The 16,399-nt window shown below is 42.1% G+C and overlaps 1 protein-coding gene across 2 annotated transcripts in view; it reads right to left on the minus strand.

The window, feature by feature from the left end:
• Nucleotides 1-6,295: 6,295 nt before the first annotated feature.
• The window catches only part of AHCTF1 (AT-hook containing transcription factor 1), a 253,355-nt gene continuing 243,251 nt past the window's right edge, over nt 6,296-16,399 (minus strand). For both annotated transcript variants that reach the window (XM_044290344.1, XM_044290343.1), the window contains exons 34-36: nt 9,945-10,084; nt 9,199-9,305; nt 6,296-6,738 (exon numbers count right to left, since the gene is read on the minus strand). In XM_044290344.1, the coding sequence (XP_044146279.1) occupies nt 6,543-6,738; nt 9,199-9,305; nt 9,945-10,084 (443 nt within the window). In that variant the 3' untranslated portion in view covers nt 6,296-6,542. The remainder of the gene's footprint in view (nt 6,739-9,198; nt 9,306-9,944; nt 10,085-16,399) is intronic.

The following is a 16,399-nucleotide window of genomic DNA, read 5'->3' on the forward strand; positions in this document are numbered from 1 at the left end:
CTAAAGATATCTTTAAGGCGGTTCAGCAAAGTAACAGCTTGCTTGCTCTTCTCACCACTAACATGGGAAGCCTGCAAGAAAGTGAATCCTTTCTTCGTCAAGACCTTAAAAAAGTCACTGATAGGATGACTGAGGTGTGGGCACCAATTGCACCCTGTTAAAAGAGATCTGGGCAGGGTTATTCACAATGTAACCCTGTTGATGTCAAAAGCAGACGATTTGGAGAATTATTCAAGTTGGAACAACCTCCGGTTGGTGGGGGTCCCCGAAAAGGCAGAAGGTCCTGATCCAGTATCCTTTTTTGAAGACTGGATTACAATTAAATTTGGCAAGGACTTGCTATCCAGGATGTTTGCTATTGAAAGGGCACAGTGTGCTGTTCCGCGCTCCACCACCAGAGGCCCCACCTCGTCCAGTTTTAATGAAGTTGCTACACTTCAGGGACAGGGACACTATACTTAAGAATGCAAGATCATTCTGAGCTACTGATTAATAGAAGTAAAATTGCGATTTATCCAGACTTCTCCGCAGAGGTCCAACGGAAGAGAGTCAAGTTCCTGGATGTGAAACGACACCTTCGGAATCTACAAATCCCGTACTCCATGTTGTATCCAGCCAAGCTCCGTGTAGTGGTGCACAGAGAAGTCTGCTTCTTTGACACCCCCCTGGAGGCGGCGCAGTGGATTGACACCAACGAAGAATTCGGCATTTGTGGGATGAGTGTCCTGTCTATCCTAGAGTTGGATCACGTGAGATATGACGGAGATACTAAGGGACACGTTTGATGTTTTGCATATTCATGCTTTGCGTATTGGTTGTTCCGCATTTCTGTCTAATGGTCTTATGACCTTTTGTTTATGTTATTTGTGCTTTATATGGTGGGTCCTTAGACCCCTGTGTTACTATGGTGACGAGTTTCAGGTGTCACCCGTAGATATTTAAATATGTTTATGCACTTTAATTATATATAATATGCTGCAGATTCACTTACATGTGGGCAGGTCAGTATAGGTAACCCAATTTATGTTGGCATTCTTCCGCGGGTTACCCTGTGGCAGTTATCCCGCCATATATATGGCCGACCATAGGGAAATTTTTTCGTCTGTTTTGTTGGGTTTTTCAGGGCAAGGTTCCTATCCTTGCCGCTAGCGGTTTTGTTTTGGGGGCTGGGAATGGGTGGGTTTAGCGATGGAACGGGGTTTGTGTACTTCTACGGTATGCAAGGAGTATGGAGGTAAGATGTATGACTGCTGTGGTGTGCTTGGCTAATACACTATGTGGTACTATGGCGAATAGTTTTAAGGTAATAGGGTGGAATGTTAGAGGTTTAGGCGATTCGACTAAACGTACCGCGATGTTTATGGCGCTACAACACTTTCACCCTGCTATATTCTGTCTGTCAGAGACTAATACTACTTCGGTCCTACAAAGGCCATGGATTGGTCACGCATTTCATTCCATGTTCTCTTCACATTCTAGGGGTGTAAGTATTCTAGTACATAAATCTGACATTAAGGAAGTCATTCGTCTCACAGACTATAATGGTCGGTATATTTGTCTCCACTGTACCTTTTATCATTGGTCCTTTATATTAGTAGCAGTGTACATTCCCCCTCCCTATAGCAGTGGGGTAAAAAAGGAAATTATGAGTTTTGTTGAGGATCTACCCCAATGCCCTATACTGATCGTAGGAGATTTTAATACTTGTCCTTCTGTAACATTGGATAGGAGAGGTTTGTCGGGAGCAAGTAGGGATTCTAATTTTGCCAGTGTATTGCGGGAACTGGACCTACATGACATTTGGCGGGTGAGGAATCCGAATTTGCGTCAGTTCTCATGTTTCTCTAGTTCTCACCATTCGCTGTACCAGATTGATTTAGCTATAGGTTTTCCTGATGTGCTGTCGCTGGTGGCGGAAATCAAATACTTACCTAGAAGTCTCTCCGATCATTCCCCGATTTTTATGGAATTGCATTTGGGCACTATGCATCTCCCTGGGATCGGGACATGGAAACTTAATCCGTTTTGGCTACAGCTGGTAGATGGGGAGAATGGCATGGTGGAGGAATTGAAGGAGTTCTTTGCGCAAAATGTAGGGTCGGCGTCTATGGGTGTGGTGTGGGATACTTGCAAAGCGTACGCTAGAGGCCTTTACATTCAGAAGATTAGTAGACAAAACTAAATCTCGGGAAGCCCAGAAAAAGCTGCAAGCTTTAGTAGTGGAGACGGAGGAAAGGTTTGTAAATAGACCTGATACGGCATGTGACTCCCTTATAGCTGCTCAGGCTGGGTTGAAGCAGCACATATTGCAAACGGCGGATAATCGCAGGTTTTTTGTAAAACGAAAGTACTTCGAGGCGGGGGAAAGTTTGGGTAAGCTACTGGCAAGGGTTATTAGAGCCCAAGAGGGACGGACAAAATTTTGTCTACTCAGATGACAGATGGTTCTCTTGCCACGATGGATGAGGAGATTTTGTCAGTATTCCACACCTATTATGAACCCCTGTATAGGACTAAATTAAAAGGTGCATTCTACCAACATAGCCAATTATCTTACAGAGATTGAGGTTCCGCGACTATCAGCGACAAGTGTGGCATGGTTAGAGGACCCTTTAACACTCAAGGAGTTGGAACTGGCGTTGCAATAATTTCCCAATGAGAAAGCTCCAAGGATAGATGGACTACCGATCGAGTTTTTTCAAAAGTATAGTTGTCTCCTAATGCCCCATTTAATGTCAGTTTTTAATGATTCCCTTCAATCAGGAATCCTCCCTGCTTCTATGAAAGAGGCTATTGTAGTAGTCCTGCCCAAACCTGGTAAGGATCCCAGATCCCCTGACTCGTACAGACCAATTTCACCGTTGACCTCTGATATTAAGATTGTGGCGAAAGTTTTAGCGAATCGCCTACAGTCCGTCATCTCCACTATTATTCACAGTGATCAGGCAGGTTTCATGCCTGACAAATCTACTTAGGTAAATCTCAGACGACTTTTTCTTAATACTCAGAAGAGTTGAGTCTGTCGGAGGTCAAGCCATCCTTTCATTGGACGCGGCTAAGGCCTTTGATAGAGTTGAATGGAATTATCTTTGGGAGGTGTTGCGAGTCATGGGGTTTGGGAAGACCTTTATCTCCTGAGTTCAATTTCTTATATAAAACGGCCCCACGGCTAGGATACGGGCTAATGGGGGAACATCAGAGTCGTTCAGATTGGGAAGAGGAACCCGTCAGGGATGCCCATTATCCCCCCCATTCTGTTTGCTATTGCCTGCTTGTTGCGCTCATCTGATAAGATTGTAGGATTTCCCTGTGGGACTTGGGAGGAGAGGGTGTCCCTTTATGCTGATGACATGTTGATATATTTGGGTAATGTGGAACAGTCCTTGGGTCCTGTCATGGCACTTATACGGGAGTTTGGGGATAGGTCCGGTCTCCGGCTCTCATCCCAAAATATAGTCCATTACAAATTGCACATCAGATCAAGTATTTAGGAATAATAGTTACAGCAAACCCTAACAGCTATATTAAAGTTAATATAGAGCCGCTTTTGATTACAATGTTGGATAAGATTAAGGCTTGGTGCAAATTGCCGCTATCTGAAATCGGGAGGAGTAACCTTCTTAAAATTATTCTCATGGCCAAACTCATGTATCTTTTGCATAATTCCCCAATATGGATTCCTCGTAGGATATTCATAAAAATTGATAGGTTATTTACGGATCTGATTTGGCGCCATAAAAAAGCATGGATTAAACTAGACACTCTGCAGAGAGGGAAAGAGGAGGGTGGGCGCTCAGTACCGAATGCATGGCTCTACTACATCTTGGCCCAGTTGCAACAGTTGAGGGTATGGGGGAGGACTCCTGGGGACGTTGCCTCAGCCAGACTGGTGGCACACATTGGGCACAGTTCTCCGGTGCCTTTATTGAAAAAATAGTGGAATTGTTGGCAGGCTGACAGGGCATCCCACACGTTTCATGATGCACAAGGTTTGGCAGAAATGTCGGGCGCTATTATCAGTAAAAGGGCTTACGCAGTTTTCCCCTATATAGAAAAATCTGCACCTTCCTGAACTATTCCAATTAGATGGCTTTTCACCCTGGGGGAGCAAAGGAGTGATGTCTTTATGTCCTTTGAACAGTTCTGAAACGAATTTGGTCTCCCACACACGGCCTTTTATCAATTTCTGCAACTAAGGCATGCCTTTCAGACACAGGCTAAATCCATATAGTTGAAATGTACTATGGTTCTGTTGTTTCAGCAACTTCTTACATACAGTTCCTCGTGCGGTCTGATATCATCTACCTACAGGAACTTGTATGTGAAATCACTGACACAAGATGTTTTAGCAATTAAATCTAAATGGGAAAATGAGGTAGGGCCGATCTCAGAAGAGCAGTGGAAGTCGCTTTTAGCGCTGACTCCGCAATTGTCAGCGTATGTGCCAGTTTTTAATACACCGGGTGTATAGGACTCCAGAGTTTTTGTGCCGGATAGGTGTTCGGGAAGATGCGGATTGTCCTAGATGTGGCATAAGCCCTGCATCCTTGTTACAGATGTTCTGGGATTGTGCAGAGCTCCGGTGCTTCTGGACAGCGGTTCTGGCATTAATAAAAGACTCATTTAATATCACTGTTCCGCCTGGAACAGGATATTAGCAATCAAAAATCGCCATCATCGTCTGGGAGTGCAGAGTCGGTTATTTCAAGCTAGGAAATTGATAGCCAGATATTGGCTTAGACCCCAATCTCCGACTAGGGGTGAATTTCTCAATAGGATGTCAGAGATAATACGCTTCGAAAAAAATGTATATGTTAAAAGACAATGTGTAATGAAATTTAACAAAATATGGGAAAATTGGGAGAAATTTAGGATACAGTGCTACTTCTCTTAGATGGGCTATGTGTTAAGTGGAAGCAAAGTTCCTGTTTGTGTGCTTTTTGCCTCATGCATCTTGTTTAGTTATGGATATATGCTGTCTGAAGGTGTTTAGTATGACGTAGGATGGATGTGGAGAGGCCTGTTAAACAGAAAGGAGAAGTACGCCAATGGCTATTCTTTTGAAATATTGCTAAAGGTAACCGATTTTGGAGATCGAACCCGTTCCATCGCTCGGGTGGGGCTTTAGTTGGGTAGGGCGGAATGGTCCTTTGTTTATAAACTATAACGGATGGGAAATGTGGTTTGTGCAAGGTATACTGTATAAGTATATTACTTGATCTCATGAACATCTTATGCTATGCTTGATGATACATGGTGTACTCATGGATTTAACTGTATGACCGATCATGTAATGCTTTGGTACTACTGTTATTAACTGTTGCATGTATACTGTGCAGACTATTTTCTTTCTCTGTATTTTTGAGATTTTCAAAGAAAAATAAAATAAAAAAAATAAAATAGTGATCCGTGCCTTTTTTTAACTACAAAATCACGGCGACAACTTTATCTCACTGTGATTTTGTAGTAAAAAGGTCACAGAGGCACAGAGCATTATCAGTCATGTTAATGCTCAGTGTCTCTGCTGTCCAGAGCACAGCTTGGCACACTTTCACGCAGGGGATTACCCGCACAGCATCCGCTCGTGTGAAAGAGCCCTTAATCTTTGACAATAAACGAATCTCTAGTTTGGATACTTTTGTCTTTTACACAGTCTATTTTTTCCTTAGTTTTTCAATGCTTTCTCACTACCCTCCTGTTTTAGCGATTGAAATGATCTTTTTGTCATTTATTGCTTCCTTTACATTTCAATCATCCAGTCATGTCTCCGTTATTCCCACTATGTCATAGTTCTAACATCACCAATTCCAGGTCCCCAGTTTTATTAGTCAGGCTTCTGGCATTAGTGTACATACAATTAAGAGTTTTTGTATAAATTTTTTTTGCCTACAACCTTTCCCCCAGTTCCATTACCTTGCCCCAGGTCTCTATCTGTACCATCTTCCTCTCCTATAACATAATTACCCTCCTCCCCAGTCCCTAGTTTAAATACTCCTCCAAACTGCCAGCCATCTTCTCCCCCCAAACAGCAGCACCCTCCCTATTGAGATGCAGCCTATCCCTATGATATAGCCTGTAGCTGACAGAAGTCAGCCCAAAGACCTCCTTCCTACACCAGTTATTGAGTCACTTGTTAACCTCCCTAGTCCTGCGGCCTTTCTGGTGGCTTGTGGTACAGGTAGTATTTCAGAACACACTACACTACTAAAAATTGCCTTTGAAGGTGTCCAAAGTCAGGAGCACGTTACATTTCTGAGATTATCAAACACACAAAATAACATGACACTTTATAATAAAAGTGAAATATAGTTCATAATTTTATTTAACATATCAAGAAGCTATAGATACATGTTTAAAAAAGCAATACAAAATAGAAAAAGTATTTTGTCTGGGAAGATAATGTTATCCAATGAAATATTACGTTTTGAGCTTTTAAGACCATTTACAATAATTAATATAAATTATTCTCCCAGTCAGTTTTATTTCAATATTTTACAGTGTTTCTTACACAACACATTAAAATTAAGAATGCTCCAAGAAAATCATCTGATCTTCCTGCGAGTGACTGGTTTGGATGCAACTATCCTTCTCCTTGTTTTCCTCGACTGGTTTCTTTCAGCAGCTTTAGTTTCTAAAGACAAGGGTTTTGTACTTTCTGAATCACCAGATGGGCTTTCTGGAGGTGAAAGCAGCTGAATCTTTACAGGGGGTGGAGACCAGGCTGCTTTATCTTCTGGCCTGTAACAATCCAGCAGCAACAACTTGATGTACAGGGGAAATCGTGTAATACATACATACATACATACAGCAGAGACGCACATTAACAAATGTTTACAACGTGGAAAATTTTAAAATCAGAGCTCTAGCACAATAGGTCTTTACATAAACAGGTAGGCTTGGCAAATTGACCTTTGAATCATAGATCCAAAGTCGATTCTTTTAAATACTTCGATTTTAATGCGGTATCCGTACAGCATTAAAATGTATGGGCTCCGTGAAGCCAAAGTTAGTTTTACCCAAGACTTCAGTTCATTTAGATTGTATGCGTATCGGCGTATTGAAAAACTATTTAAAATAAGAATCTGAAGTGCGCGCTGGTACCTCGGTACCAAAGAATAATTTGGATAACTATTTTAAATTGTTTTATAATACGCAGATATGCATACAGTATGAATTAACCAAATTCTCCAATGAAACAAACTTTTGCTCTACAGAGCCCTTACATTTTAATGCTGTACGGATACAGCATTAAAATCAAAATATGTCAACGAATAGACTTTGGATCTATGATCTGAAGGTCGATTTGCTCTAGCCTAATAACAGCTAGCATAGCCATGCAGGTTGCAGATCAAAACTATTATAACCCAGTCAGGATAAATTAAAACTGGGTTATGGTACTATCCTAGCAAATACTAAATTAGTCCTTTAGCAAAAAATGTTTCCTCCTTTTAAAAATAAGACCTCATTTTCTCAGCTCTGCACTACAACACTACCTTTAACCCCCTCAACTCTTGTTTTTTTTTGCTTTTGCATTTTCGTTTTAAGGTCCCTGCCTTCCCAGAGCCATAACTTTTTTTTCTCATTAACGTAGCCGTATGAGGGCTTGTTTGTTGTGGGACAAGTTGTACTTTACATATGATGTAGTGGGAACGGGAAAAAATAAATAAAATATTCCAAATAGGGTGAAATTGAGAAAAAAAATATAATAAAAATTCCGCCAGTTTTACAATTTATTTGCTATAGTCGATGTGCGTTAAAACTGAATAGCTTTTCTTGCGTTTTGATAAAATAAAGTTGAAAAAAAATCTGTTCTATTTTTTCATCGCCATATTTTGACCCCTATAAAACTTTTTTGCTATTCTGTGTACAGAGCTGTGTGGGGGCAGGGCGATCTGTACTTTTCATTGATAACATTCTGGGGTGTGTATGACTTTGATCACTTATTAAAAAAAAAAAATATTTTGTAGAAAATGAAGTAACCAAAAACGGTGAATCGGCCATTTTGAAGCTTTTTTTTCCCATATTGCAGTTTGCCGAAGATATTTTTATGCTATGGGCGTTTTCGCACATGGCGATACCCATGTGTATTTTTAATTTTTAAATTTGTTTTATTTTGGGGAAAGAGGGGTGATTTGAATCTTTTAAAACGATTTTTTACACACTTTTTTACAATTCCCATAGAGAACTATAACAAGCAATCATTAGATTGCTATTCTCAGACCCCAATGCATTAGCATTGGAGTCTGAGAAAATTACTAGTTTTCTATGGCGCCCTATTACAGGCAAGGGCTCCATTGGAAACAATGTGCAGCAGCCTCCTGTCATTCACTAAGACAGGGGCTAGTGCACACAAGCCCTGGCCCCTCTGATCGCCACAAGGGGGAGCCGGTGCATCGGCAGAAGTGCACGCTTCCAGTATTTCGCTGGCTCAGATGCCGTAGTCAGGATTGACCATGGGATCTGTAGTGTAAAATGTCCGCGACCAGCATTACCGCAGGTTGCAGACATTAGCCGCAGCTATGACCAGAGCGGGCACCAGCTTTAAAGGACCAGCCAGCGCCGTACAAGGTTGATTTGGCATTATTTTATGCAACAATTATGAGAGAAGAGGCGAGTTTCAATGTGGCTGAGACCAACAAGCAGGTGAGCTGCACTTGCTGATGAAAACTGTGTCCTAATAGAGCAGGACTAAGAAAAAACAGCAAACCCATGGAGCTGGTGACTACATATTTCTAGACCTTGCTTTTAAAGATTATGGCCACCTTATATGCAATGTATGTAAGAATTTATATGTACATTAATAATTATTTACTGTTCTTCTGCAGCTTCCATGTATTATAATGCAATGCAGTCTGCTGGATCCAGAATTTAGTAGAACCTGAAAATCTACTCACTGGTCCCTCAGTCTGCAGCCCCTCCTTTTCAAAACCTGTATCAACAGCAACAGCTAACATCACGATGTGGGCGAAGTTTGTGAGCGGCAGTTGAAAGGGGAGAATAAGTTACATATTTGTATAATGCTATGTTATGCAAAACAGCCTATGAAATAGGAGATGAAGCTGTGTGCATTCATGAGAAATCAGAACAGCCAGAGAATATGACCTGTACTAGAGTATGGCCCAGAGCAAGACGTTTGCACAGAGGATATAAACCACCTATTATAAAGGGAATGGGAAAACAATTGCCAAAAATACTTACTGGTCTTTCTTTACTCTGTGTTTTGGAGGTCTGCCTCTTGGTTTCTTGACTACAGTTTTTTCAGGAACTATGGGTATCGTCTCTTTTGACTGTTCAACTGTTACGCCCTAAAAATAAGGGAAAATATACTATAAATCAATAAGGCTTAAATGGGTTGCCGGATCCGAAGTCAATTAGTTAAAAAACTGTTGTTAATGCTGTTTCCGTACAGCATTAAAATGTATTGGCTCCACGTAGCCAAACGTAGTCTCGGCCAAAGTTACGTGACACTTTGGTGAATGAGTACTGTATTCCTATTTGCACATAAAAATGTGCTCAAGCCCTTGTAAATGGAAAATTACAAAAAAAATTATAAGAATAAAATTCTCTTGATGCTTCCAGCTATGTACTCTTGTCCTCCTAGTTGCTGACATCTTGCTGACTTCAGTGGTGACCTTCTGAACATACAGGTCACCATGTAGCCAATCGCATACAACACGGAAAGTCACTGCTGAAGCCAGTGACTGGTTGCAGCTTTGACCTGTGTGCATGGAATGTCAGAGCTGCAGCCAGGAAATCAAACAGCAGTGGGAAAAACTGTAGCACAACACCGGAAGCAGCAGGTGACATAAAGAGGAATACTGATTCTTTTGTTACTTTACACCATTTAAAAGGGACTGCTCCCCTTTTTAACTTACCAGTGTGAAAAACAAGTAAATACAGGTAAAGATGTTCAGCAGACAAAAAAAAAAAAAAAAAAAGCATACCTTTCCTTTCAGCGTTACACTAGCAGAGGCAGTTGTCCTAGTTGACCACCTTGCCCTCAAAGACGGTGGAGAAAACATGTACTCCGATGACATTGATTCTGGTGTCTCATCTGGAGAAACAGGAGGAGCCGTTTGCTCGGCTGCATGGGGAACAAATAAAAGGTTTATTACACAGGAAATAAAGGGAGAGTTATAATATGTGCAGCTTTTCTGAGAGTGCACCAGAAAGCTGAGCGAGCTACAAAGTGAGCGTTCTGTACATGTATTGGCTCCGATGAGCCGAAGTTATTACTAGGCATAACTACTTCTTGTCTACTCTTGGTCTTTGTGACCCACCCAGTCACAGAAAACAGGGAACAAAGTATCAAAAATAAGACCAGGCACTCAAATATGGAATCAGATGAGATGTCTATTTATTGGAGATTTTTCTCCCTAAAATGGCAGTGTATAAAATGAATAAAATAGCAAATATTACATATACACAATAGCAGCAAATAAATGACATTAATAGCAGCAATGGATACAGCATATGAGACCGCAATCAATTGATAAACATCAGAAGGTCCAAATATGAAAAAACGCAATTCATATATTAGTGGATATCACCCTTTCCAATGATTATATTCAGCTTCAATAGGGTAATCAGTCCCGTATGCTGCTCCTAACCAGGGTTAAAGCATAAGCAGATAATCGCAGGAACTCACCATCGCACTGTGTCTGTCTATCGAGGTGGCGTCCCACCTATTAAGGCAACTGTATCAATTTTACCTAAGTCCAGCCGGTGTCCTCTTATCCTTACAGGGACTTTGAATGTTCGCGATGAACCAGATGCCAACTGAATATCCACTCGCATGACTTGTTTGAGCTTCGTATGATCGGAGCTTTTGGGCGAAGGTTCCTCCAGTGATCACCGGTCTCTAACACAGCCGTTCAGCTTTAAAGGGAGTCTGTCACCAGATTGTGACCTTATAGACCGCTTACATAGCGCTCTAGCATAGCAGTCTATGATTCTAATGGTACCTTTGATGTGTGCTTCTGAAGTTCCCCTAAGGCAAAAACTGACTTTTATTCAAGGGATCGCAAGTGCCCAGGGCGGGGTTCACCTTGTTGGAGCCCAGGCTGTTCTGCCTCTTTTCGCCATATCCCCGCCCCAGCCTCTTCCTCTGCCCGCCCCTCTCTTCCTTTGCGTCCTCCTTCTCTGCAGCCGAATCCCGCGCCTGCGCTATCCATTGCTTGGCCGGGGCATGCGCACTGCGATGCCCATTGTGGGTGTATCTGGTCCGCCTCCTCGCCGCTGGCCGGCGCATGCGTAGTAGCTACTGCGATGCCGTGCCCACAATGGGCATCGCAGTGCGCATGCCCCGGTCAAGCAATGGATAGCGCAGGCGCGGGATCCAGCTGCAGAGAAAGAGGATGCAAAGGAAAAGCGGGGCGGGCAGAGGAAGAGGCTGGGGCGGGGATATGGCGAAAAGAGGCAGAACAGCCTGGGCTCCAACAAGGTGAACCCCGCCCTGGGCACTTGCGATCCCTTGAATAAAAGTCAGTTTTTGCCTTGGGGGAACTTCAGAAGCACACATCAAAGGTACCATTAGAATCATAGACTGCTATGCTAGAGCGCTATGTAAGCGATCTATAAGGTCACAATCTGGTGACAGACTCCCTTTAAAATACAGGAAAAAAACTACTGTCCCAGCATGCCGATGCACGGTATAAACCATACGCGTTTCAGGATTTTTTGAATAACCCCTTCCTCAGTGGTAACCTTAAAATATGTTTCCCCACATCCTTTTATATTGGCTTATGGCAAATGCTAAAATCCGAACCGGAATCACATCATCCCAAAGAGATATAGAAGACCCGGATTTTCCAATGATGTGGTTTCTGCGCGTTTACTGCACGTTTTTTTTTCTCTTTAATTGCGTTTTATATGTTATTGCTGCTTAAATACAATACAAATAACATTCAATATAAAATTTTAATATGCGACCGTCAATCCAGCAAAGGCAATGATTCACTTATATTACGGCTAATATTCATGTCCTCAACATTATGTGGAACTAAAATTGTGATAGAGATATATACATATATATTTCACACTTTTTTGTTATGTATATAATTCCACAATATATGTTATCATATATATATATATATATATATATATATATATATATATATACACACACACACACACACACACATATATATATACAGTACAGGCCAAAAGTTTGGACACACCTTCTCATTCAAAGAGTTTTCTTTATTTTCATGACTATGAAAATTGTAGATTCCCACTGAAGGCATCAAAACTATGAATTAACACATGTGGAATTATATACCTAACAAAAAAGTTTGAAACAACTGAAAATATGTCATATTCTAGGTTCTTCAAAGTAGCCACCTTTTGCTTTGCACACTCTTGGCATTCTCTTGATGAGCTTCAAGAGGTAGTCACCTGAAATGGTTTTCACTTCCCAGGTGTGCCCTGTCAGGTTTAATAAGTGGGATTTCTTGCCTTATAAATGGGGTTGGGACCATTAGTTGCGTTGTGGAGAAGTCAGGAGGATACACAGCTGATAGTCCTACTGAATAGACTGTTAGAATTTGTATTATGGCAAAAAAAAAAAAAAAAAAAAAAAAAAAAAAAAAGCAGCTAAGTAAAGAAAAACGAGTGGCCATCATTACTTTAAGAAATGAAGGTCAGTCAGTTTGAAAAATTGGAAAAAATCTAAAAGTGTCCCCAAGTGCAGTCACAAAAAACATCAAGCACTACAAAGAAACTGGCTCACATGCAGACCGCCCCAGGAAAGGAAGACCAAGAGTCACCTCTGCTGCGGAGGATAAGTTCATCAGAGTCACCAGCCTCAGAAATCGCAGGTTAACAGCAGCCCAGATTAGAGACCAGGTCAATGCCACACAGAGTTCTAGCAGCAGACACATCTCTAGAACAACTTTTAAGAGGAGACTGTGTGAATCAGGCCATGGTAGAATATCTGCTAGGAAACCACTGCTAAGGACAGGCAACAAGCAGAAGAGACTTGTTTGGGCTAAAGAACACAAGGAATGCACATTAGACCATTGGAAATCTGTGCTTTGGTCTGATGAGTCCAAATTTGAGATCTTTGGCTCCAACCACCGTGTCTTTGTGCGACGCAGAAAAGGTGAACGGATGGACTCTACATGCCTGGTTCCCACCGTGAAGCATGGAGGAGGAGGTGTGATTGTGCTTTGCTGGTGACACTGTTGGGGATTTATTCAAAATTGAAGGCATACTGAACCAGCATGGCTACCACAGCATCTTGCAGCGGCATGCTATTCCATCCGGTTTGCGTTTAGTTGGACCATCATTTATTTTTCAACAGGACAATGACCCCAAACACACCTCCAGGCTGTGTAAGGGCTATTTGACCATGAAGGAGAGTGATGGGGTGCTGCGCCAGATGACCTGGCCTCCAGTGTCACCGGATCTGAATCCAATCGGGATGGTTTGGGGTGAGCTGGACCACAGAGTGAAGGCAAAAGGGCCAACAAGTGCTAAGCATCTCTGGGAACTCCTTCAAGACTGTTGGAAGACCATTTCAGGTGACTACCTCTTAAAGCTCATCAAGAGAATGCCAAGAGTGTGCAAAGCAGTAATCAAAGCAAAAAGGTGACTACTTTGAAGAACATAGAATATGACATTTTCAGTTGTTTCACACTTTTTTGTTATGTATATAATTCCACATGTGTTAATTCATAGTTTTGATGCAGTCAGTGGGAATCTACAATTTTCATAGTCATGAAAATAAAGAAAACTTTGAATGAGAAGGTGTCCCCAAACATTTGGTCTGTACTGTATATATTTTTGTTCCACATAATGTTGAGGACATGACCCAGGTCTTCTATATCTCTTTGGGATGATGATTCCGGTTCGGATTTTAGCATTTGCCATAATCCAATATAAAAAGGATGTGGGGAAACATTTCAAGGTTACCACTGAGGAAGGGGTTTAAAAAAAAAAAAAAAAAAAAAAAAAAAAAAAAAAAAGCGTATGGTTTATACCTTGCCTGGGGACAGTAGTTTCCCTGGATTTTAAAGCTCAATGGCCGTGTTAGAGATCGGCAATCACTGGAGGAACCTTCGCCCAAAAGCTCTGATCATACGAAGCTCAAACAAGTCACGTGAGCGGACATTCAGTTGGCGTCTGGTTCATCGCAAACATTCCAAGTCTGTGTAAGGATAGGAGGGACACCGGCTGGGCTTAGGTAAAATTGATACAGTTGCGTTAATAGGTGGGACTCCACCTCGATAGACAGACACAGTACGATGGTGTGAGTTCCTGCGATTATCTGCTTGTGCTTTGTTAACCCTGGTTAGGAGCAGCATACGGGACTGATTACCCTATTGAAGCTGAATATAATGATTAGAAAGGGTGATATCCACTAATATATGAATTGCAGTTTTTCTTATTTGGACCTTCTGATGTTTATCAATTGATTGCGGTCTCATATGCTGTATCCATTGCTGCTATGTCATTTATTTGCTGCTATTGTGTATATGTAATGATATTTGCCATTTTATTCATTTTATACACTGCCATTTTAGGGAGTATAATCTCCAATAAATAGACATCTCATCTGATTCCATATTTGAGTGCTGGTCTTATTTTTAATACTTTGTTCCCAATTTCTGAAGTTGTTATGCCATGTCTCGCGAGAATTTGCAAAGTAATAACTTCGGCTCATCAGAGCCAATACATTCTAATACTGTACGGAGATCCTGCTCCCTACAGTATTAGAACAAAGTTTTATGCAAATCGACTTCGGATGTCGCTTAACTCATCCTTAGCCGCAATGTTGAGGAGATTACTGTAGGAGTACTGTAGATGTGTATGTATATTAGGCCTGCACAATATATCGCCAAAGCAATCGCAATAAATCGTCATATCGCAATCGCCAATTGGCCGACCCAAAAATGCTACAATTGTATTACCATATTTTTCGCTTTATAAGACCTGATGCCAGCACAGGGAACAAACTACGCATGCGCTAGCTCGCGCATCGCGAGATTTCGGCGCTCCAGCTCTGACGTCAGCCAGCAAGGAGGAGATTCGGAGGACGCGGGATGGTGCTGGGCTCCTTTCCGCTTGACTCATCTCTGGCTACAGGACTCATATCGGTAATTTGCATATCAATCAAAAGTTTTTTTTTAACACAATAAAAGCGCAGAGAGCTATGGGACCTGGGTACTGCAGATGTGCTAGCGGCCATCTATCAGCCCATGTCCCCTGCTCTATGCGCAAAATCATGGTGACAGGTTTCCTTTAAGGGGTGGGTCTGTGGATGGCACTGTTTTGGGCTGGGGGGGGGGGGGGGGGGGGGGGTCTGTGGATGGCACATATAACAGTGTCAGTCATCCACAGATCCCCCCCCCCTCATAACAGTGTCCGTCATCCACAGATCCCCCCCCATAACAGTGTCCGTCATCCACAGATCCCCCCCATAACAGTGTCCGTCATCCACAGATCCCCCCCATAACAGTGTCCGTCGTCCACAGATCCCCCCCATAACAGTGTCCGTCGTCCACAGATCCCCCCCATAACAGTGTCCGTCATCCACAGATCCCCCCCATAACAGTGTCCGTCATCCACAGATCCCCCCCCTCCATCAGTGTCCGTCATCCACAGATCCCCCCCATAACAGTGTCCGTCATCCACAGATTCACCCATAACAGTGTCCATCATCCACAGACCACCATTAGTTCCAAACCCACCAAAAGCAAACCTTTTGGTTAAACATTTTTTTTCTTATTTTCCTCCCCAAAAACCTAGGTGCGTCTTATGGGCCGGTGCGTCTTATAGGGCGAAAAATACGGTACATACACAGACACAAATATACATACATACACACATATACATATACACATACAGGGGTGAAAAAGTATTTTTCATTTTACAGCGATCCAAGCTTTTCTAGAGTTCTGAATGAAAAGCTTGTCTGAATCAATTTGGGTGGGGGGATGGAGAGGTTTCCTGGGCCAATAATAGCTGTAATGGTAATCATACAAGTTGTTACCAAATGTAATTAAAAAAAAACAACAATTAGAAATAAAAAAAATTATATTTCTGTCAGCTCCATAGACACTAAATGGAGAATCAAATCACATGAATAGAGGAAGCGGGTGTCTCGGGGGCAGAGCAGATCTGTGCAGGAACAGCTCTGTCTTGTACAAAGCCCCACAGGGGGGGGCTTGTTACCTTGTAACTGGGGCTTCTTTTGGAAATAGTGCAAAATATAAAATATAGTGTACCCCAGAGGTGTTTGTGGAAATATATTAAAAACTACACTGCCTGCCATTGGCTGGTCATCATCTGCAGTAAAGGAAATAGGAAATGCCGTCTTTTAAGCCTCGATTACACCGCACTTCCCAAAAACCCAGCCATTCTTGCACAACTCCTTTAAAAGATTACTGGGATGAGA

Source organism: Bufo gargarizans, chromosome 4, assembly GCF_014858855.1.
Source record: "Bufo gargarizans isolate SCDJY-AF-19 chromosome 4, ASM1485885v1, whole genome shotgun sequence".
Lineage (NCBI taxonomy): Eukaryota > Metazoa > Chordata > Amphibia > Anura > Bufonidae > Bufo > Bufo gargarizans.